The sequence below is a fragment of the Capra hircus genome, chromosome 1 (genome assembly GCF_001704415.2).
Source record: "Capra hircus breed San Clemente chromosome 1, ASM170441v1, whole genome shotgun sequence".
Lineage (NCBI taxonomy): Eukaryota > Metazoa > Chordata > Mammalia > Artiodactyla > Bovidae > Capra > Capra hircus.
The window spans coordinates 81569198-81593597 of NC_030808.1; the positions used below are offsets into that span (position 1 = coordinate 81569198).

A 24400-nucleotide genomic window follows, 5' to 3' on the forward strand; every position below is an offset into this window, starting at 1 on the left:
GAAAAATGTAGAAGGTATATCTGAGTTTACCATAGAATCTGAGATGACATCATAATTTGAATCTCTCCTTTATAATCTGAATCAATTATTCCAGGATGAACAGTAATTCCTTTAGAAGTCAAACTAGATCGGCCAAGTAAAAGACCGAAGGTTCGTGAGGGCAGAGGTCCAAAAAGACCAGTAGGTACTATAGAAGGACCTGCTTGAGGGTAAAGGAAAAAATCATTTAGGGCTGATATATTGATGGCAGTACCGCTGGATGTTGATTTGCCTCTGGTTTTTGTTGTACGGGACCTGGGAGGTCCCCTGTTTGGAGTTTCCTGGAATAGGTTTTCCTTCAATGTCAAATTTAGATTTATTATCCTTAGCCCTATGCATTCCTCTACGGCAGCAAGGGCAGATTCTTGGAGGGTTTTTTTAAATTAGTCTTCTTAGGGCAGTCCCTTTTGAATAGTTTTTATCTCCACATGCAAAGCATCGTTCATTTCTCTTTCTATAGATAGCAGCCATTGTCTCAGCTAGCATTTGCATCTTTTGAGTTTCTGATCCTAGATTGGGACAACCCTCCAAATAATCAATAATAGTCCCAGTCTCATGAACTGGAGCAATAGCTCTTTGATATTCCTGATTTGCATTCTCATAAGCAAGTAATTTCTCTAGCTGTTTCTTAGTTTTTTCTCTGATTACAGTACAGGAAATAGCAGTTTCTAATCTAGCTAAAAATCAGCAAAATTTTCACTGGTCCTTGTAATATTTTAGTGTAGCTACCTGTAGGCTCTCCTTGAGGAGTAATTCGATCCCAAGCTTTAAGGGCTACTGTTTTTAATTGTTCATGCAATAACGGAGGGCATTGTGTTTGAGCTTCTATGGTATCAAATTGTCTGGTGCCAGTTAGCATTTCAAAAATAATTTGGTTTTGGGGAGTGCCAGCTCAAGTATTCTTGTTAGCATGATTTCTGGCTATATCATGAAATCACATTGTCCATTGAAGATATTCTCCTGGTTTAAGGAGAGCTTTTATTAAAATTCGCCAATCATAGAGAATAAAGTTTCCAATAGAAGATGCTACAACATTTGAAAGTTCTTTAGTAAAAGACGAATGTGGGCCATACATAGTTATAGCCTTTTTCATTTGTTGCATGTAAAAAAGATTAATATTGTCATATTGAGGTATTATGTGCCCTTGAGCATCAGGATTTCTTAAAACTAGAAAGACAGAGAAACCATTGGCATCAGAAATTTGTGATCGCAAAGCCATTAATTTAGAGAGCCTCTTTGCAGAGAAGAGAGAGTAAGTGCTGATTTTCTGCAAATATGAGTCTGTGCCAAGGATTTATCATTATTGTCCAGAAGAGCATTGCCACTTTGGGTGTCAAAAAACATCTCAGAAGAGTCATTATTAGCATCATTAGGTTCTAACAAAGTAGAGACTTCTGGATTCATGCCTGCTGACAGAGGATGAGCATTTGGAGTAGCTGGGGCAGGACTAGTAGGAAAATTTTGAAATATTCTCTGTTGTTCTAATTGGGCCTTTTGTAAAGTTTCATCATCTAATTCATATTCAAGCAGTAAGTGTTCTGTCTGTTGTCGAATATCATGAGGGGTAAAATTTACCTTGAAATGGCAGAATTACAGCTTTAATGAGAGCCCATAGGAACCAGAAATCAATTGGAATATTTTTTTCCCTGCTTGGTGGCTCATTCAACATTTTCTTTGACCCACTGCCAAATTTCTAAATCAAAACTGCCTTCATCAGGGAACCAGGGATTATGTTCGACTAATGTTTGAAGGCAAGCCTCTATTCATTGGCGTGAAACCAGAAGTCCCTGAACTTTAAGCAAATGGTGAAGTAAAGTAGAGAAATGACGGGGCTTTCCAGCCATTTGACCCATGTCTAGTACTTACCGACCTCAATAGGGCCTGACCTCAATAAGCCTGGAGTCACTCCATCTGAAATGCCATGTATACCAGAGTCCTTGTTCTGGACACCACTTGTTGGGGTCCTTCAATGGACCGGAACCTGGTGGTCCGGAGTCAACGATAAGAAAGTGAAAAAGAGAAAGAGGCTGATATTCCCTGGTTTACGCAGAGAACCAATAAAGCCCTTGACACAGGGCTTGCATTGCTCACAAAGGCACTAGGCGCCCTCTCGAGGAGGTGAAGGCACAGGGCGCCTTCTCGAGAGAGTCTTAGAAGCCCAGGCAGGAGAGTGAGCACAACAGATTTCTACGCTCCAGAGAATTAGCCAGAGAGAGATAAAGAAAGAAAGACATGGGGACCCAAGCTCTGATGGAGCAAAGGTGCTTTAATGATCTTTCTGTGAGTGTATATAGGCTGTTGTACAATAAGTTTTTTTCGATAATGATAAAGATCAGAAAACCAAACGTACAGCAACCGTTACCAAGGGAACAAGGGATTAATAATGGTCACAAGGTCAGGAGACAACCCATATCTCAAGAAAGAGGATGGAGACTAAGCAGTTTTGTCATAAAGAGAATGTTTACTAAAGGAGATTCAAGCCTGTCTCACATAATGACCTCAGTTCCTGGGAGCAGTGTGCCGTTCCATTTTGATAAGGAACAAAGGACTTATGAGAAACAGCACGTAGGAATCCTCCTGTTAAACATTCCCTGACAGTTGCTCAGTTGTGGTCCGATTCTTTGCAACTCCATAGACTGTAGCCAGCTAGGCTCCTTCTGTCCATGGGATTTCCCAGGCAAGAATACCGAAGTGGGTTGCCATTACCTTCTCCAAGGGATCTTCCTGATCCAGGAATCCAACCTGCATCTCCTGTGTCTCCTGCATTGCAGGCAGAATTTTTACTTGTTGAATCATGGGGGAAGTCGCTTTATAATGAGTATTATTTTCGTAACTAAGAAAACCAGTAAATGTTACTTTCATTGATTGCAAAAGAGTCTATCAGAAAAACATAATTCTAAGCTGGTCGATCAACATATAACTCACAAATCTGTCTGCATTTTATGAGGTTTTATATTGTAATAACTGACACCCTTAAAAAAGATACAGGTCTAAATGGCTGTGAAAAGAGTTGGTGAGCAATATCATGCCGAAAATGAGGAGGGGCTAACTCAATCTCAGAATCTTAGCTTCCTTTCTCTGAACTTTCAAATTTTTCTGAAGGTAGAGTTATTACTATCATATGGAAAAACAGATTTTAGATTACAGGACTTCTGATAAATATTTGATGACTTTCATATCATTCTACGTTTTTCAGGCTACTTGTTGCTTTACTGCGTCTGCAGCCGAAGAATAAAGTGTTTCAGGGATCCAAAGAGATCTGAGATTCCTTAAGTACTATCTGATAGTCTATTGTTAAATAGCAAAGCCTTCCTCAACTTTCTTTTTTCCTTTTCTCTGTGTTCTTAGGTGCTGATATTGGAGAATTCAAAGTTCGTAAGAGCTTTGACATACAACTGGGAGACATAGTAGATGAAATACAGAGAAACAAGAAGCCTGTGGTGGCAGCTATCCAAAAGGTGGCTTTAGGAGGGGGACTGGAGCTGGCCCTGGGCTGTCACTATAGAATTGCCCATGCAGAGGTAAGAGAGGGGATCCATGAAGGAATTTATGTAGGGAACTTTTCTTTAAAGCAAGCATTAAATGTTGTCATAAGCATCAGAGGTGATCACTGTAAATGGTTAGCTTACTGGTTAATAACTCTCAGATATTTCTAGCACTGGTGTTCAGCTGTTATATACCAGTATAGTCGTACTGGTTGTTGAAATGTTGAATTATGTCCAATCTAGTTGATAAATAGCTGCTACCCTGAGCCTGTAACTGACCCTTCAATAACCCTTGGCCCTCCCTGTGAACCACTAGATAAAGGGGAACTCCTGTACAGTGCTATTGCCCACATCAAATTTCACTAAGCCATGCTTGTACAGTATGAAGTAAATATTTGGGCATAACTTCTGAGTATGCATGTCTATTTAAATTTTCATTTCCTATCTCAAACATTTCAGTTTTGTGGTCTCATAATTATTAGTACTTAAGGATATCACCAGATGGTCAACACCGAAATCAGACTGATTGTATTCTTTGCCAAAGATGGAGAAGCTCTATACAGTCAACAAAAACAAGACCAGGAGCTGACTGTGGCTCAGATCATGAACTCCTTATTACCAAATTCAGACTTAAATTAAAGAAAGTAGGGAAAACCGCTAGACCATTCAGGTATGACCTAAATCAAATCCCTTATGATTATAGTGGAAGTGAGAAATAGATTTAAGGGCCTAGATCTGATAGATAGAGTGCCTGATGAATTATGGAATGAGGTTCATGACATTGTACAGGAGACAGGGATCAAGACCATCCCCATGGAAAAGAAATGCAAAAAAGCAAAATGGCTGTCTGGGGAGGCCTTACAAATAGCTGTGAAAAGAAGAGAGGCGAAAAGCAAGGAGAAAAGGAAAGATATAAGCATCTGAATGCAGAGTTCCAAAGAATAGCAAGAAGAGATAAGAAAGCCTTCTTCAGTGATCAATGCAAAGAAATAGAGGAAAAGAACAGAATGGGAAAGACTAGAGATCTCTTCAAGAAAATTAGAGATACCAAGGGAACATATCATGCAAAGATGGGCTCGATAAAGGACAGAAATAGTATGGACCTAACAGAAGCAGAAGATATTAAGAAGAGGTGGCAAGAATACATGGAAGAACTGTACAAAAAAGATCTTCATGACCCAGATAATCATGATGGTGTGATCACTAATCTAGAGCCAGACATCCTGGAAAGTGAAGTCAAGTGGGCCTTGGAAAGCATCACTACGAACAAAGCTAGTGGAGGTGATGGAATTCCAGTTGAGCTATTTCAATCCTGAAAGATGATGCTGTGAAAGTGCTGCACTCAATATGCCAGCAAATTTGGAAAACTCAGCAGTGGCCATAGGACTGGAAAAGTTCAGTTTATATTCCAATCCCAAAGAAGGGCAATGCCAAAGAATGTTCAGACTACTGCACAATGGCACTCATCTCACATGCTAGTAAAGTAATGCTCAAAATTCTCCAAGCTAGGCTTCAGCAATACGTGAACTGTGAACTCCCTGATATTCAAGCTGGTTTTAGAAAAGGCAGAGGAACCAGAGATCAAATTGCCAACATCCGCTGGATCATGGAAAAAGCAAGAGAGTTCCAGAAAAACATCTATTTCTGCTTGATTGACTATGCCAAAGCCTTTGACTGTGTGGATCACAATCAACTGTGGAAAATTCTGAATGAGATGGGAATACCAGACCACCTAACCTGCCTCTTGAGAAATTTGTATGCAGGTGAGGAAGCAACAGTTAGAACTGGACATGGAACAACAGACTGGTTCCAAATAGGAAAAGGAGTACGTCAAGGCTGTATATTGTCACCCTGCTTATTTAACATCTATGCAGAGTACATCATGAGAAACGTTGGGGTGGAAGAAACACAAGCTGGAATCAAGATTGCCAGGAGAAATACCAATAACCTCAGATATGCAGATGATACCACCCTTATGGCAGAAAGTGAAGAGGAACTAAAGAGCCTCTTGATGAAAGTGAAAGAGGAGAGTGAAAAAGTTGGCTTAAAGCTCAACATTCAGAAAACGAAGATCATGGCATCCGGTCCCATCACTTCATGGCAAATAGATGGGGAAACAGTGGAAACAGTGTCAGACTTTATTTTGGGGGGCTCCAAAATCACTGCAGATGGTGAATGCAGCCATGAAATTAAAAGACTCATACTCCTTGGAAGGAAAGTTATGACCAACCTAGATAGCATATTCAAAAGCAGAGACATTACTTTGACAACAAGGGTCTGTCTAGTCAAGGCTATGGTTTTTCCAGTGATCGTGTATGGATGTGAGAGTTGGACTGTGAAGAAGGCTGAGCGCCGAAGAATTGATGCTTGTGAACTGTGGTGTTGGAGAAGACTCTTGAGAGTCCCTTGGACTGCAAGGAGATCCAACCAGTCCATTCTGAAGGAGATCAGCCCTGGGTGTTCTTTGGAAGGAATGATGCTAAAGCTGAAACTCCAGTACTTTGGCCATCTCATGTGAAGAGTTGACTCATTGGAAAAGACTTTGATGCTGGGAGGGATTGGAGGCAGGAGGAGAAGGGGACGACAGAGGATGAGATGGCTGGATGGCATCACTGACTCAGTGGACGTGAATTTGAGTGAACTCCGGGAGTTGGTGATGGACAGGGAGGCCTGGTGTGCTGCGATTCATGGGATCGCAAAGAGTTGGACACGACTGAGCGACTGAACTGAACTGAACTGAACGGAAGAAGACAAGTTCCTATTGAAAACAGCACACAACTAATAAATCCATTTATTTCTGAAAATAGATTTAATTTAGGTTATTAGACATATAGATTGAAGTTTGTGATGCCTGCCTTACAATAGTAATATTTTTATAAGTGATATACTTTCTGATAATAAAGGTAATATTCATCATTGTAATAGACTATAAAATACAATAAAGTCATCTTTATATTAAAGTCACCATAAACTCACAGTTCAGAAATAACTGCTATTAACATTTTATCTTTTCTCATTCTGATCCTTTTCCTGTGTAACATTTTTTCATATATTTATTTTTCTTTGCAACCTTTCTTTAAAAAAAAAAACTATGGAATTTTATTGTATTCTATTTTCTACTAATACCATATTTAAATTATTATTATGTATTTTTTATCCATTCTACCAGTGTCTACCATTTATTTACATTTAACATAATTATGGATGAGGTAGGACTTTGGCCACTTTCCTGTTTGTTTTCTACATCTTATATTTCTTTTAATTCTTCAATTTCTCCATTAATACTTTTCTTTGTATTAAATGGATAAGTTCTGGTAATGGATAAATGGATAAATTCTCTTATTGTTTCCTTTACCGTATATTTTTTAGTTATTTTCTTAGTGGTGATTGCCTGCCCTAGGGATTATAATTAACATCTTAATTTGCAATAAACTAGTTCAGATTCATCGGAGAAGGCAATGGCACCCCACTCCAGTACTCTTGCCTGGAAAATCCCATGGACAGAGGAGCCTGGTAGGCTGCAGTCCATGGAGTCGCTGAGAGTTGGACACCACTGAGTGACTTCACTATCACGCATTGGAGAAGGAAATGGCAACCCACTCCAGTGTCCTTGCCTGGAGAATCCCAGGGATGGTGGAGCCTGGTGGGGTGCTGTCTATGGGGTCGCACAGAGTCGGACACGACTGAAGCGACTTAGCAGCAGCAGCAGCAGTTCAGATTCATACTAACTTAGGTTCAATAGTATGCAAAAAAACTTGCTCCCTTACAGTTCTGTTACACACTTGCTTTATATTGTTATTGTCACAAATTATATCATTATACATTGCATGCCCATAAGCATAAATATATTATTATTGCTTAATGTAATGGTCTTTTGGATCAGATAAGAAAAAAGAGGAATTACAAGCAAAAAATTAATTACATTAATGCTTTTATATTTACCCATATAATTACCCTTTAACAGTATTCTTTATTCTTTCATGTGTATTTAAGTTACCATCTAGGGTCTTTTCATTTTATGCTGAAGGATTTCTTGTATGGCAGATCTGCTAGCAACAAATTCAGTTTTTATTTATCTGAAAAATGTCTTAATTTGCTTTCATTTTTAAAGACTAATTTTGTTGGAAGTAGAATTATTAGTTGACAGTATTTTTCTTTCAGTACTTCAGACATGTCATCACACTACCTTCTGGCCTCCATAGTTTCTGATGAGAAATTTACTGTTAATCTTATTGGAAATATTTCTTAAAAATATCATTTTAAATGGTTATATGATTCCCCTCTTATATTAATAGATTCATCATAATTTATTTAACCTTTTCCCTTTGTTTTAATTTTTTTAATGAAACTTATAAATAAAGATGAGCTTCCCCGGTGGCTCAGAGGTAAAAGAATCTGCCTGCAACGCAGGAGCCTCAAGACTCAGGTTCGATCCCTGGGTCAGGAAGATCCCTTGGAGGAGGGGATGGCAACCCACTCCAGTATTCTTGCCTAGAGAATCTCATGGACAGAGGAGCCTGGCAGGCTATAGTCCATGGGGTCAAAAAGAGATATGACTGAAGTAACTTAGCATGCACACACGCATAAATAAAGACACATATCTTGTGTTCCTTTTTCTGTGTTCCTTATATCATGACCTTCTGAACATTGAATGCAGATCTAAGTTACAGGCAATAATATGTCAGGGAATGGGGATGACCAGTGGTGGGGAAAATGGTGATTAACAGCTAGGAAAGCCTCATGTGAGAGAGACTCAAACATTCCAGGTATATTGGAGCTGTTGGCATCACAACTTGGATAAATGGTGGTCTGTATTTAAGTACCCTCCTCCTCCCATCCTTATACCTGGGAAATGACTAACAGAGCTTTGGCCTCTTTTAAGACTAGGGAAGTCATGTGATTAAGCTCTCAAGCTCACCCTCTCATCTGAATTGAGATTGCTGCCTGACTTTCTTCCTACCTTTCTTCTTTCCTTCCTTCCTACCTTCCTTTCTATAATAGCTTCACTTAGATATAATTCATATACCATATAATTCACTCATTTAAAATGTACAGTACAATAGTATATTAGTATATTCGCAGAGTTATGCAGTGTTTACCACAACTGACTTTAGAATATTTCATTGCCCCCCAAAGAAACTTCACACCGTTTAGGAGTAACCCACCATTTCCCTCTCCCCCAGTCCTAGCAACCACTAGTCTATTTTCTGTCTATATGGATTTGCCTATTCTAAACATTTCATGAAACTGGAACCATATAATATATTGTGTCTGTTTCTTTCCATTCAGCATAATTTTTTTCATTGTAGCATGTCATTAGTATTTCATTCCTTCCAATGACTGAATATTTCTTTTTATGGACATACCATATTTTCTTTATCCATTCATTACTTGATGGGCATTTGGATGGTTTCTCCTTTCTTGGATTTATAAACAATGATGCTATGAAAATTTTCACACAAGTGTTTTTTTGTGGGCATGTTTTCATTTCTTTTGGCTATGTATATAGGAGTGGAATATCTGGGTTGTTGTTCAGTTGCTAAGTCGTATCTGACTCTTTGTGACCCCGTGGATTGCAGCACACCAGGCTTCTCTGTCCTTCACTATCTCCCAGAGTTTGCTCAAACTCATGTTCATTGAATCGGTGATGTCATCCAGCCTTCTCATCCTCTGTCACCCACTTCTTCTCCTGCCCTCAATCTTTCCCAGTATCGGGGTCTTTTGCAATAAATTGGCTCTTCATATCAGTTGGCCAAAGTATTGAAGCCTCAACTTCAGCATCAGTCCTTTTAATGAATATTTAGGGTTGATTTCCTTTAGGATTGACTGGTTTGATCTCCTTGCTGTCCAAGAGACTCTCAAGAGTCTTCTCCAGCACCACAGTTTGAAAACATTAGTTCTTCAGAGCTCATCTTTCTTTATGGTCCAACTCTCACATCTGTACATGACTACTGAAAAAACCACATCTTTGACTAGTTGAATCTTTGTAGGCAAAGTGATGTCTCTGCTTTTTAATACACAGTCTAGGTTTGTCATAGCTTTTCTTCCAAGGAGCAAATGTTTTTTAATTTCATGGCTGAAGTCACCATCTGCAGTTATTTTGGAGCCCAGGAGAATAATATCTACCACTGTTTCCACTTTTCCCCTATCTATTAGCCTCGAAGTGATGGGATCAGATACCATGATCTTATATAGCTATATGGAAACTCTACGGTTAATCTTTGAGAAACTGCCAAATTGTTTTCCAAAGTGACTGTGGCATTTTACATTCCCACAAGCAATGTATGAGAGTTTTATATTCTCCACATCCTCTCTAAAACTTGTTATTGTCTGTTTTTCTTTTTATGCCAGCCATCCTAGTGGTTATGAAGTGGTATCTTGTAGTTTTGATTTGTATTTCCCTGATGGCTAATGATATTGCACGTCTTTTCATGTGCTTGTTAGCCATTTGTATCTTATTGGAGAAATGTCTGTTCAGATGCTTTGCTCATGTTAATTGGATCATTTATGTTTTTATTATTGAGTTTTAAAAGTTCTTTATATATTCCAGACATATGATTAGAAAATATTCTCTCCCAATTTTTGGATTGTCTTTGTAATCTCTTGGCTGCTTGGCTCTTTCAGGGCTCCATAGAGCTGTTTCTGGAGATTATTATTTGGGTTGGCTGAGACAGGTCGTAATAGAGTCAGAGAAAAAAATGTATAAGGAGCTAGGGATGTGTTTCAACATGAAGACTTAGTGATGGCACAGTTCTGTTTATGCTGTTAATTAAAGGAGCGGGTATACATTGATTTCCTCTGTAGAAACCGTCACTGAATTCTGTGCAACAATGTTTTTGAGGGTGTGAGAAACCCAAGGGAATGCTTGCCTTGACTCTGAATGTAGCATCTCATTCTAACGACCTTTATGCCTTCAATCTTTGATAGGCTCAAGTTGGCTTCCCAGAAGTCACGCTAGGAATCCTTCCTGGTGCAAGAGGAACCCAGCTTCTCCCCAGACTTGTTGGAGTGCCTGCTGCACTTGACTTGATTATCTCAGGTGAGTACTAACTCTGCCAATGGCAGCCTGGATCAATGTGAGGAAATAGACAAGGATTTAGAAACATTCTGGCTTGATAGTCTTCTACCCATGTAATGTTAAGAGGATACTTTAACTTCTTTGATGTCAGTTTTCTCATCTGTAAAATAGAAAGAATATCTTTCCTGAGAGCTTCTCAAAAGTTACCATGAAGAGCAAATATGTATACCTTTTAGATGAAAGTGTATACAAAGCCCTAATCACATTTAAGAGTCTACTCATAGACACTGCTTTTGCATAGGGTGCATTATATTCAGATCTTACTCAGAAATCATAATATACAACAAGAATTAAAACTAGAATTTCCAAGGAAAGATTTCAAGTTTTAGTTTGGAAATGACTGAATTTTTCATTTCCCAGGTGTGAAGATATTAGCCTCAAATAGAAGTTGTAATCTTTCAGTAGAGAATGTGAACAATGCAACACTAGAAAACATTTCTCCCACATTGCAGGTGGATTTTTTACCAGCGGAACCACCAGGGAAGTCCAGGAATCTTGGGGTGGGTAACCTATCCCTTCTCCAACGGATCTTCCCAACCCAGGAATTGAACCAGGGTCTCCTGCATTGCAGGCAGATTCTTTACCAGCTGAGCCACCAAAGAAGCCCTTAGAGACCCTGCATTTACCAAATATTAAAAGACATAAAAGATATTTCCAGCTGAAGTAAGGTTGGAAGATAGTGCATGCATTAGTGTTTATTCCAAACAGAAATAATGTGAGACCTTGGGTCAATCACTTTACCTCTCTGTGCCTTAGTTTCCCCATAAATGTATGTAACAGCAGTGCCTACCATATGGTGATATGATGAAGATCAGATGCATTAATGAATACAGTGTGCTTAGAACAGTCCTAGACATGGTAATACATGTTAGCTATATATTATTATTCCTACATCTGACTTTCTAGTAAAAGAGGAGGATTGAGTAAAAATAAGATGAACATCTTGGTAACAGACTGTATCCCAAGGAACAGGCAATAAAAAGAGCACACGCTTTAGAATTAAAGACCTGAGCTTGAATCCCAGCTGTGCTACATATGAACATGTATGCTTTGTACAAATTCAGTTTTATTTACTCATGCAATAGCTGTTTAATTTTTTTCTCATGTGCTGGGCTCTGTTGCAGGCAGTGGACCTATAGCAGCAAATCAGACTTACCAAAACTCCTGCCCTTATAGAGATTACATATAGAAAATAGCAACAATAAGAATAATTATCATTATTATATTTCATCTGTTCAAAAATGCACAGTGATATCCTCATCTTTGAACTCAAGATGCTTCTTACATTCACTGGAGTCATGGTTTGATGGGCAGTGTTTTTTCTCCCCTTGTTTCTGTGGGTCAGTAATTTTGGAACAGCTTAGTTGAGTTCTTGCTCAAGGGTTCTCTTGAGATTGTAGCCGAGACACTGACTGGGGCCACAGTCATCTGAAAAGTTGAATGGGGCTGGAAGATCTATTTCTGGGATGGCTGAGTCACATGGATGGCTGGTTCCTGTTGACTGTGGCAGAAGGCTTCATTTTCTTTCCACGTGGGCCTCTCCCTAGAGTTTCCTGTATCCCCTCACAACATGAAAGCTGGCTTCCTCTAGAGTAACTGGTCCAAGAGGGAGCAAGGCAAAGACTGCAGTGTCTTCTATGACCTAGCTTTGGAGTTCCATGCCATCTTTTCTGAATTATCTTATTGATTATACGAGTCTTTCCTATTCAGCTTGTGAGGGGAGCTTAAATACCCAGAGGTCAAACACACGGCAGGTCACTTTGGTGACCAGCTACCATGCTGTGTACTCTTACTAAATGCCGCGGCTACCTATTATGTAAGTAGTATATCTGGTCGATTAGATGGAGACAAGCGCTGAGGAGAAAACATAAAGCAGAAAAGGGCAATGTGAAATGATAGGCTGGGGGGTGGGTAAAATTTTATAGGTAGGATAGCTAGGAAAGGCTTTCCTACAAAATGAACGTGAGTGAAGACCTGAAGGATGGAGGAAGCTTGTTGCGCCAATATCTACTGGAAGATATTTCACATGGAGAAAATAGCAAATACCAAGCCCTGAGGTAAGGCTTACTTGGAAATTTCAAAGAACAGCAAGAAGGTCAATGAAGCTAGAGTGAGGTGAGTAAGGGAAAGAGTAGTTGCGGGTGAAGTCACATCCTATAGGGCCTTGAAAATTATACAGAGAACTTTGACTTTTCTGCCGAATGAGGTAGAAAAGCGTTGGGGTGTTTTGAGCAAAAGAGTAACATGCTGTCACTTATGTGTTTTACAAGATCACTCTGGCTACTGAAACTATACTGATGGGAGGTTAGGGCAGAAATAGGAAGACTGGTTAGAAGGGTGCTTTAATAATCCAAGGGAGCCATGATGGAAATGTAGACCTGAGTGGTAACAATGTAAATGGTGAGACACGGTCAAATTCTGGATATATTTTGAGCCAACCAGGATTTTGTGACATATCAAATGTAGAGGTGAGAGAAAGGGGAGAGAAGAATGATTTAAATGGCTTGAGCAGCTGGAAGGATGGTGCCATTACCAAGATGGGGATTTCTGCTTGTAGAACAGGTTGTAGGGAAGAAATGCAAGAGCTTAGTTTTGGACGTGTGAAGTTTGACATCCAAGTGGAGATGTCAAGTAAGACAGTTGGATAGACTGGCCTGGAATTTAGAAGCAAGATTGTCTGAACTCATCTTGGTCTTTGTTTTTTCATCAGTAAAACAACCACATAGTTATTCTAAGGAATAATGAAATTACATGACATGCTTCTGCTAGAGTACCTGTCACCTAGGAGATATTTTATAAATAGTAACTGTGGTAGGCCTAACAATGCCCCTCTCCAAGATGTCCACATCCTAATCCCTAGAACTTGTGAATATATTACCTTACATTAAAAAGGGACCTTGCAAATGTGATTAAATTAGGAGTCTTAAGATGTGAGATTATTCTGGATTTTCTAGGTGGGCCCAGCTTATCTCAAGGGCCCTCAGAAGTGGAAGGAGAGAGGTCAGAGAGGAAAGAAGATGGTGCAAATTGGCTTTGAAGATGGAGGAAGAGAAGAGTAAATGTGGGCAGCCTTCAGAGACTAGAAAAGCCAAGGAAATGGATTCTCTCTCTGAGCCTCTGGAAGGAGCACAGTTTGCTGACCTATTTTAGATTCCTGATGTCTTGCTTCTGGAAAACATTTTTCCTGAGAAAGGATGCTAAAAAAAAGTTGTTACTGGAAGTTGAAGATTCCCTACTGATGTTAATGGGGAAAAACACCAGCTTTGTAGGCACTGCCCTGTAGGAAATTAATATGTAAATAAATTTAGATTAAGTTAATGAGTAACTAGCTAACCTTTTCTTCTGAAAACCATGAGAGAGGTAATTCTGGAAAAGTGGATCGATTACAACAACTGCCGCTTCTTCACAATTCCCCTAAAATGCCATCTGAAAACAACCGAATCTTTAGCAGTAACCACAAAAGATGTGCTGGGCACATTGCAGTTCATCCCTGATGTTTTCCATCCATTCGGATGTGGAGAACTCCAAGTGCCTTGCCCTTCCTTCTGCTGTTGTTTTCTAGGTCCCATCTCCCTTGGTCACTGAAGCGCACCCAGGGTACTGGGGAAGAAATTGCAAGTGACATCTATATCCTGCCAGCCTTTCAGATTTAGTTAGGTCCAGGTGGGTTTTCTCTGTATTCAAACAGGATGTTAAGGGCAAGTTTTAGTACCCATGGCTCCCAGTCACCAGTAATACATATGAGCAAACATTATTTCATGACTAAGACAAACTAACAGACAAAACCTTTAACACTCAACCTAAAATCTATGAAAATATTCTATGACATTAGAAAAATGAAACATAAATGTGAGTCTGTTGAAACAGATTAAAGAAAAAGGTTAGCAAACTCACAATATTGTGAATTAGAAAAGAAAATATATTATTTATTAAATAAAAAACCTGTTTAAAATCAATATGTTAGCCAAAATAATTTTTGAAGCATTGAAAAAAGGATGCAATAGAACAGACGACTGAATCAGCAACATGGAGGATAGAGACCCACTTATAGAATTCAGAAGAATTTTTTAAAAAGATACATGAAATGTAAATGAAGGCAGCAGACATGGAAGGTCTCTAATAGAGGTCTCTGCGACGAATAATAAACATTTCCAGAGCACAAGCAAAAATGGGAGAAGCAATAATCAAAGGGAAAAAGGGAAGAAACTCTTCAGATACATAAAAGAATCAGAGATTGTATTTTAGCAGACACACCATTTTCCTGAAAAATCTGATGAAATGTCAATGCCTTGTGTTTTGATAAAGGTTTTAAACTTTCAGGAAGTAGAATCCTGCAAGCTTCCAAAGGATAAAAACAAAATACAACAAAAGGTTACTCTCAAAGTAGCTAAAATCACACCAGCCACAAATAAATTCTAAATGTATGGATTCATATATAAGATGCTACATGGTCTTTAAATGTGTTCCAAATCAGGAGTTGTTAAAGTATGACCCACAGACTCCTAGGTGTACCTAAGACCATTGTGTGGGGTACAGGGGGCTGGAGGGGAGGCAGTCCTTGAAGTCAGCACTGTTTTTGTAATAATAAGAGGTTATTTTATGCCATGTGGTATCAAAACAGATTGAATGAAGAAGCAGAAATGAAAACCCAGCTATCTTCTATTAAGCCAGAAATTAAAGAAATTTTAAAAAATGTAAAACAATGACACTCTTCTCACTAAATTCTTAAAATAGGATTATGTACATAAAATTATTTATGTTTATATGTAATAGGTCTATCATGATTATTTTAAAGTGATTTAATAAAGGCACATTTCTAAAGTTCTCAGTTATAATTTCTAATATAGTAAATATTGATAGAAATAACCCACATATACAAAGGCTCTTTAGAGCATCCCATAATTTTTAAGAGTACAAAGGGGTCTCAAGACTAAAAATTTTGAGAACTGCTAATCAAAACACTTGTGCTTTGACACAGAAACCACAATACAGAACTGTGCACACAGTCCAAATTAGAAAATAACGTGAGTCTATATTATTACTAATATATCATTCAGTTCAGTTCAGTTCAGTCTCTCAGTCATGTCCGACTCTTTGCAACCCCATGAATCGCAGCACGCCAGGCCTCCCTGTCCATCACCAACACCTGGAGTTCACTCAAACTCACATCCGTCGAGTCAGTGATGCCATCCAGCCATCTCATCCTCTATCATCCCCTTCTCCTCCTGCCCGCAATCCCTCGCAGTATCAGAGTCTTTTCTAATGAGTCAACTCTTCGCATGAGGTGGCCAAAGTACTGGAGTTTCAGCTTTAGCATCATTCCTTCCAAAGAACACCCAGGACTGATCTCCTTTAGAATGGACTGGTTGGATCTCCTTGCAGTCCAAGGGACTCTCAAGAGTCTTCTCCAACACCACAGTTCACAAGCATCAATTCTTCGGCGCTCAGCCTTCTTCACAGTCCAGCTCTCACATCCATACATGACTACTGGAAAAACCATAGCCTTGACTAGATGGACCTTTGTTGTCAAAGTAATGTCTCTGCTTTTGAATATGCTATCTAGGTTGGTCATAACTTTCCTTCCAAGGAGTAAGTGTCTTTTAATTTCATGGCTGCAGTCACCATCTGCAGTGATTTTGGAGCCCCCCAAAATAAAGTCTGCCACTGTCTCCACTGTTTCCCCATCTATTTCCCATGAAGTGATGGGACAAGATGCCATGATCTTAGTTTTCTGATCGTTGAGCTTCACTCTCCTCTTTCACTTTCATCAAGAGGCTTTTTAGTTTTTCTTCACTTTCTGCCATAAGGGTGGTGTCATCTGCATATCTAAGGTTATTGATATTTATCCTGGCAATCTAATGTATAATTTATACAGTAATTGATACAGTTACTAAGAAATTTAGACTAAAGTCTAAAATGGCTTTTTTTCGCCTTTGAATAAGGAGGTGTTATAAATTCTGTAGAGCTTGAAAGGGGAGTTAGGAGAACTAAATTTCTTGTCTTCAGTAAAATAGATTAGAAATTGCTTTAATTTACAATGGTAGGGTAACTGCAATTTTAAGAATGTGAACTGTTCTAAGTCCCTAATGCAGAATTCACAAGAGAATGCTTACAGTCAACCCAACATACTACAGAAATTCAAAGCACACGAGAGGGTTCATTCCGCAAAGGGCAAAATAGAAAGGAAGCAGAGAAGCATAAAATATGGTGGGAATTCATAACAGTGTGAAATGAGTCTGTGAATTCTAAGGTTTATATTGATAGAAATTAAAACATTTGGAGGAATACTGAGGAATTGTGTGTTCCTGCTTTCAGTATTAAGCCTGAAAGGCAAGGATATCTTGAAGGAAATCAGGAAGGAACCTGGCTTCTTTGACAAAAAGCAAAAAAGTGATCTAGGATTCACTTTTTTCAAAACACTGCTGCTTATAGAAATATCACTATTTTTAACATGATGAAGAGAAGAGGTAAAAGCAGTAAGAACATGATGGATTTTGATTTGCACAGAAAAGGTCACAATAAATGAGAAGAATGCTAACATTAGAATCGTCCTATGTTTTTAAGTAGTCTCTATAATTTTAGGGGGACTTTAAAATGGCATCTGGCAAGGGTTCTGTGTAGCATTTTTTTCCTGAAGGTTCGAAAAGAAGCCACAAAGGAAATTGGAAAAAAAAATGAGATTACCTGGCTTGGAGAAGTCTCAACTTCAAGTTGCTCCAGTCTCTTTGTAGTAGATCAAGGCTTGGCTCTCATTAGATCGAACAGTGGTTATTGTCTACACTCAGAGCAGCATAAGAAAGAACAAGTTCAAATCTCAGCATGAGCATTTGGGTTGGATATACAGAGCTGTCTCTTCAGATCCTTGAAACAGAATAAAAGTACCTGAAATCTCATTGACTCCATACAAACAGTAGCAGTACTCCCAACTTTTGTGAAATCCAGGTCAGAAGAAATCATTATAGCTGAAGGAATTTTCAGTCCATCCTGTGGGTATCTCTTGTCTCCACTGTTCAGCTGCCCCAAAGATCCTTTTAGTAGCCGCATTTTCATATTCCATTCTGTGTCCCTTTGGGCCCCTTAATGTGAGGAGTCTGATTCACTCATCCCTCACTTAAGTGGTTTTATACCTGAGAGACTTCACCCTTGAAGCCACTTACCCACTCCTCCCTGTCCTCCTCACCCTAGGAGGAGATCTGGAGGCCTGCCTTCAGAGGCATTTCCAGCAGACTGCCCAAATATTGCTGTTACAGAGTGACCCCTGCCAAAAATCATTGAATTGTCTATCTGATCAAGAAAACCCATTGGTTGCTCCCTGAAGCACTAATAAGAACCAGGAATGAAGGTTTTGCTTTGGAGATGGCATCCGCCAACACTCTGGAAGAGCAGCGAAGACTGTGGAGGAGTTGTGCCTGCAAGACTGATTTGGTGGTTGCTCTTCAGAAGCCCAAGGTGGCGCTAGTGGTAAAGAACCCACCTGCCAATGCAGGAGACACAGAGATGCAGGTTAGATTCCTGGGTTGGGAAGATCCTCTGGAGAAGAACATGGCAACCCACTCCAGTATTCTTGCCTGGAGAATCCCATGGACAGAAGAACCTGGCCTACAGCCTACAATCCACGGGGGCCCAAAGAGTTGGGTACGACTGGAGCAAGTTAGCACGCACAAACAATTTAGAAGCCCAGATGATGCTGGCAAGCGAGCTGTGTGTCACTGCCTCTCCTTCTGCCCTTGTGCTGAGGAATGCTTATATTCCTTAACCTCCTACTTCAGAGTATGCAGATCAAATTACACATTTATACCTGTTGAAGAACTTGAGAGTGATGCTAACCCTCATGAAACTTCTGTAAGCCCCTAGAGCTTCCAATCTATTATTACACCAGAGGCTGCCAGTGCCACCTCTGGACAGTAGGTGCTCCTGGCACCACCATCACCACCACCAGACACTCGGTGTCACCACCTGCAAAATGAGATTTGAGCTGTTGTCTACTTCAGCTGAAAACCATCAATTAAGCCCTCCATTTGTCCCGTTTGGGATTATGGGCCACATCCTGGTGCCAGGTCTGAAGAAACAATGGTCTGATCATCTCTACTTCCTTTTTACCTTCCTTTTTGGTTCCAAAGCTCACACATTAGCAATTCCACAGACTAAGGAAGAAGTTGAGATGCTGGGTAGCCAAAAAACGCAAAGGTCCATCCTATTTTCCCGTGACATTTTGATTATATCTTATATAATATCAACTTAATAATGCTTTCCCACTGTCAATCCAACTATATTTATGTTTGAGGACTCTTCATAATCAGTGGCAACGCTTGGTATATGTTAGTATAAGAACAGGTGGTACTACAACTGTGCTTTTCTTACTACCCTTATTATTTTTTAACTGTATTATTATAAAGATTCAATCCTCTTATAATTATATAGAGATTTATAATTTATAAAGTGCTTCTATAGAGATTTAAAGAATATAAGGAAAATGTTTTATTTTCACTTAATACTCATAATAACTCAGGTAAGCATAATTATTGTCAATTACCAACAAAGAAATTATGGTTCTAGTATAGCTCACACAAATAGTATAGGCAGAGTTGGAACTTGAATCCAAGTTTTCTGATTATCTCTGCAGTAATTTTCCACTATAACAATCAGTGTAGTGCTTATTTATTTTGTAATAGATGTTTAAATCTAGGACAAGTGAACTTCCTACTAGAGAGAATGGTGCTTTTGCTTTAATCTCACATTGTTCTGTTTTATTTTGTTTTCTTTTAGGAAGACATATTTCAGCAAATGAAGCACTTAAGCTGGGTATTATAGATAAAATTGTGAACTCAGACCCAATTGAAGAATCCATCAAATTTGCCCAGAGAATTTCAGGTAAGAAGATAATAAAACTAGCACAAGTTTGGAAGTAAGTTAAATGTCCATCTTAATATGGTACTCCTTAAATATTTTATGGCATGTCCAAACAGAATATGATATAGATTTAAAATGAATGAGAGGGCTTCCCTGGTGATTCAGTGGTAAAGAATCTGCCTGTCAATGCAGGAGATATGGGTTTGATCCCTGGTCCAGGAAGATCCCATATGCCATGCCACAGGGCAACTAAGCCTATACACACACACACACACACACGCACAAATATATAGATAGATAGATATATGTATGTATATATAGTGGAGAAATAACTCCAGAAAGAATGAAGAGATGGAGCCAAAGCAAAAACAACTCCCAGGTGTGGATGTGACTGGTGATGGAAGCAAGGTCCAATGCTGTAAAGAGCAATATTGCACAGGAACCTGGAATGTCAGGTCCATGAATCAAGGCAAATTGGAAGTGGTCAAACAGGAGATGACAAGAGTGAACATCAACATTTTAGATATCAGCGAACTAAAATGCACTGGAATGGGTGAATTTAACTCAGATGACCATTATATCTGCTACTGTGGGCAAGAGTCCCTCAGAAGAAATGGAGTAGCCATCATAGTCAACAAAAGAGTCAGAAATGTAGTACTTGGATGCAATCTCAAAAACGACAGAATATCTCTGTTTGTTTCCAAGGCAAACCATTCAATGTCACAGTAATCCAAGTCTATGCCCCGACCAGTCATGCTGAAGAAGCTGAAGTTGAATGGTTCTATGAAGACCTACAAGACCTTCTAGAACTAACACCCAAAAAAGATGTCCTTTTCATTATAGGGGACTGGAATGCAAAAGTAGGAAGTCAAGAAACACCTGGAGTAACAGGCAAATTTGGTCTTGGGGTACAAAATGAAGCCAGACAAAGGCTAATAGAGTTCTGCCAAGAGAATACATTGGTCATAGCAAACAACCTCTTCCAACAACACAAGAGAAGACTCTACATATGGACATCACCAGATGGTCAACACCAAAATCAGATTGATTATATTTTTTGCAGCCAAAGATGGAGAAGCTCTATACAGTCAGCAAAAACAAGACTGGGAGCTGACTGTGGCTCAAGATCATGAACTCCTTATTGCCAAATTCAGACTTAAATTGAAGAAAGTAGGGAAAACCACTAAACCATTCATGTATGATCTAAATCAAATCCCTGATGATTATACAGTGGAAGTGAGAAATAGATTTAAGGGACTACATCTGATAGAGTGCCTGATGAACTATGGACAGAGATTCATGACATTGTACAGGAGATAGGAAGCAAGATCATCCCCAAGAAAAAGAAATGCAAAAAAGCAAAATGGCTGTTTGTGGAGGCCTTACAAATAGCTGTAAAAAGAAGAGAAGCCAAAAAAATAAGGAGAAAAGGAAAGATATACCCATTTGAATGCAGAGTTCCAAAGAATAGCAAGGAGAGATAAGAAAGCCTTCCTCAGTGATTGGTGCAAAGAAATAGAGGAAAATAGAGTGGGAAAGACTAGAGATATCTTCAGAAAATTAGAGATACCAAGGGAACATTTCATGCAAAGATGGGCTCAACAAAGGGCAGAAATGGTATGGACCTAACAGAGCAGAAGATATTAAGAAGAGGTGGCAAGAATACACAGAAGAACTGTTCAAAAAAGATCTTCACGACCCAGATAATCACGATGGTGTGATCACAACCTAGAGCCAGACATCCTAGAATGTGAAGTCAAGTGGGCCTTAGGAAGCATCACTACGAACAAAGCTAGTGGAGGTGACGGAATTCCAGTTGAGCTATTTCAAATCCTGAAAGATGATGCTGTGAAAGTGCTACACTCAATATGCCAGCAAATTTGGAAAACTCAGCAGTGGCCACAGGACTGGAAAAGGTCAGTTTCCATTCCAATCCCAAAGAAAGGCAATGCCAAAGAATGCTCAAACTACCACACAATTGCACTCATCTCACATGCTAGTAAAGTAATGCTCAAAATTCTCCAAGTCAGGCTTCAGCAATACGTGAACTGTGAACTCCCTGATGTTCAAGCTGGTTTTAGAAAAGGCAGAGGAACCAGAGATCAAATTGCCAACATCTGCTGAATCATGGAAAAAGCAAGAGAGTTCCAGAAAAACATCTATTTCTGCTTGATTGACTATGCCAAAGCCTTTGACTGTGTGAATCAAATAAACTATGAAAAATTCTCCAAGAGATGGGAATACCAGACTACCTGACCTGCCTCTTAAGAAACCTATATGCAGGTCAGGAAGCAACAGTTAGAACTGGACATAGAACAACAGACTGGTTCCAAATTGGGAAAGGAGTATGTCAAGGCTGTAAATTGTCACCCTGATTATTTAACTTCATGCAGAGTACATCATGAGAAACGCTGGGCTGGATGAAGCACAAGCTGGAATCAAGATTGTTGGGAGAAATATCAATATCTCAGATATGCAGATTCTGCTGCTAAGTCGCTTCAGTCGTGTCCGATTCTTAGGGACCCCACAGACTGCAGCCTATCAGGCTCCTCCGTCCATGGGATTTTCCAGGCAAGAGTACTGGAATGGGTTGCCATTGACATGACCCTTATGGCAGAAAGTGAAGAGGAACTAAAGAGCCTCTTAGTTGAGGCTCCTCTGGAAAGGGAAAGAGGAGAGTGGAAAAAGTTGGTTTAAAGCTCAACATTCAGAAAACTAAGATCATGGCATCTGGTCCCATCACTTTGTGGCAAATAGATGGAGAAACATTGGAAACAGTGGCAGACTTTATTTTGGGGGGCTCTAAATCACTGCAGATCGTGATTGCAGCCATGAAATTAAAAGACGTTTACTCCTTGAAAGAAAAATTATGACCAACCTAGCTGCTGCTAAGTCCCTTCAGTTGTGTCCAACTCTGTGTGACCCCATAGACGGCAGCCCACCAGGCTCCCATCCCTGGGATTCTCCAGGCAAGAGCACTAGAGTGGGTTGCCATTGCCTTCTCTCCAATGCATGAAAGTGAAAAAAGAAAGTGAAGTTGCTCAGTCGTATCTCGACTCTTAGTGACCCCATGGACTGCAGCCTACCAGGCTCCTCCATCCATGGGATTTTCCTGGCCAGAGTACTGGAGTGGGTTGCCATTGCCTTCTCCGATGACCAACCTAGACAGCATGTTAAAAAGCAGAGACATTACTTTGCCAACAAAGATCCATCTAGTCAAGGCTATGGTTTTTCCAGTAGTCATGTATGGATGTGAGAGTTGGACTATAAAGACAGTTGAGCACCTAAGAACTGATGCTTTTGAACTGTGGTGTTGGAGAAGACTCTTGAGAGTCCCTTGGACTGCAAGGAGATCCAGCCAGTCCATCCTAAAGGAAATCAGTCCTGGGTGTTCATTGGAAGGACTGATGTTGAAGCTGAAACTCCAATACTCTGGCCACCTGATGCAAAGAACTGACTCACTGGAAAAGACTCTGATGCTGGGAGGGATTGGGGGCAGGAGGAGAAGGGGACAACAGAGGATGAGATGGTTGGATGGCATCACTGACTCAATGGACATGAGTTTGAGTGAACTCCAGGAGTTGATGATGGACAAGGAGGCCTGGTGTGCTGCAGTCTATGGGGTTGCAAAGAGTCGGACTGAGCAACTGAACTGAACTGAACTGATATGTATATACTTCCCTGGTGGCTCAGATGGTAAAGCCTCTGCCTACAATGTGGGAAACTTGGGTTCAGTCCCTGGGTTGGGAAGATCCTCTGGAGAAGGAAATGCAATCCACTCCAGTACTCTTACCTGGAAAATCCCATGGATGGAGGTGCCTGGTCGGCTATAGTCCATGGGGTCTCAAAGAGTTGGACATGACTGAGCGATTAAACTTAAACTTATGTATGCAAAAATAAAAAATAAACTGAATGAGAAACTCTATGTATTGACATGGTTTGATTGCCACAGTATATATTGTATTGTTAGATGAAAAAAGAATCATGTATACTGGCACAAAGACAGAAACATAGATCAGTGGAACGAAATAGAAAAACCATGCACCTATGGACATCTTATCTTTGACAAAGGAGGCAAGAATATACTATGGAGAAAAGATAATCTCTTTATTAAGTGGTGCTGGGAAAACTGTCAACCACTTGTAAAAGAATGAAACTAGAATGCTCTCTAACACCATACACAAAAATAAACTAAAAATGGATTAAAGATCTAAATGTAAGACCAGAAACTATAAAACTCCTAGAGGAAAACATAGGCAAAACACTGATGTAATCATAGCAGGATCCTTTATGACCCACCTCCCAGAGTAGTGGAAATAAAGGCAAAAATAAACAAATGGGACCTAATTAAAAGCTTTTACAGAACAAAGGAAACTCTAAGCAAGGTGAAAAGACAGCCTTCAGAATGGGAGAAAATAATAGCAAATGAGGCAACTGACAAAGAATTAATCTCAAAAATATACAAGCAACTCCTGCAGCTCAATTCCAGAAAAATAAGCGACCCAATGAAACACTGAGCCAAAGAACTAAACAGACATTTCTCCAAAGAAGATATACAGATGGTTAACAAACACATGAAAAGATACTCAACATTACTCATTCTCAGAGAAATGCAAATCAAAACCACAATGAGGTACCATCTCACCCAGTCAGAATGGCTGCGATCCAAAAGTCTACAAGCAATAAATGCTGGAGAGGGTGTGGAGGAAAAGGAACCCTCTTACACTGTTGGTGGGAATGCAAACTAGTATAGCCACTATGGAGAACAGTGTGGAGATTCCTTAAAAAACTGGAAATAGAACTGCCATATGACCCAGCAATCCCACTGCTGCGTATACACACCAAGGAAACCAGAATTGAAAGAGACACGTGTACCCAAATGTTCACTGTAGCACTGTTTACAATAGCCAGGACATGGAAGCAACCTAGATGTCCATCGGCAGATGAA

At 39.7% G+C, this 24400-nt stretch overlaps 1 protein-coding gene across 1 annotated transcript in view; it reads left to right on the top strand.

The window, feature by feature from the left end:
* Nucleotides 1-24400, top strand: part of EHHADH (enoyl-CoA hydratase and 3-hydroxyacyl CoA dehydrogenase) — a 67492-nt gene that overhangs the window by 21105 nt on the left and 21987 nt on the right. Inside the window, exons 3-5 of the mRNA XM_005675175.3 lie at nucleotides 3388-3560; nucleotides 10452-10563; nucleotides 19369-19473. Of these exons, the coding sequence (XP_005675232.1) occupies nucleotides 3388-3560; nucleotides 10452-10563; nucleotides 19369-19473 (390 nt within the window). The remainder of the gene's footprint in view (nucleotides 1-3387; nucleotides 3561-10451; nucleotides 10564-19368; nucleotides 19474-24400) is intronic.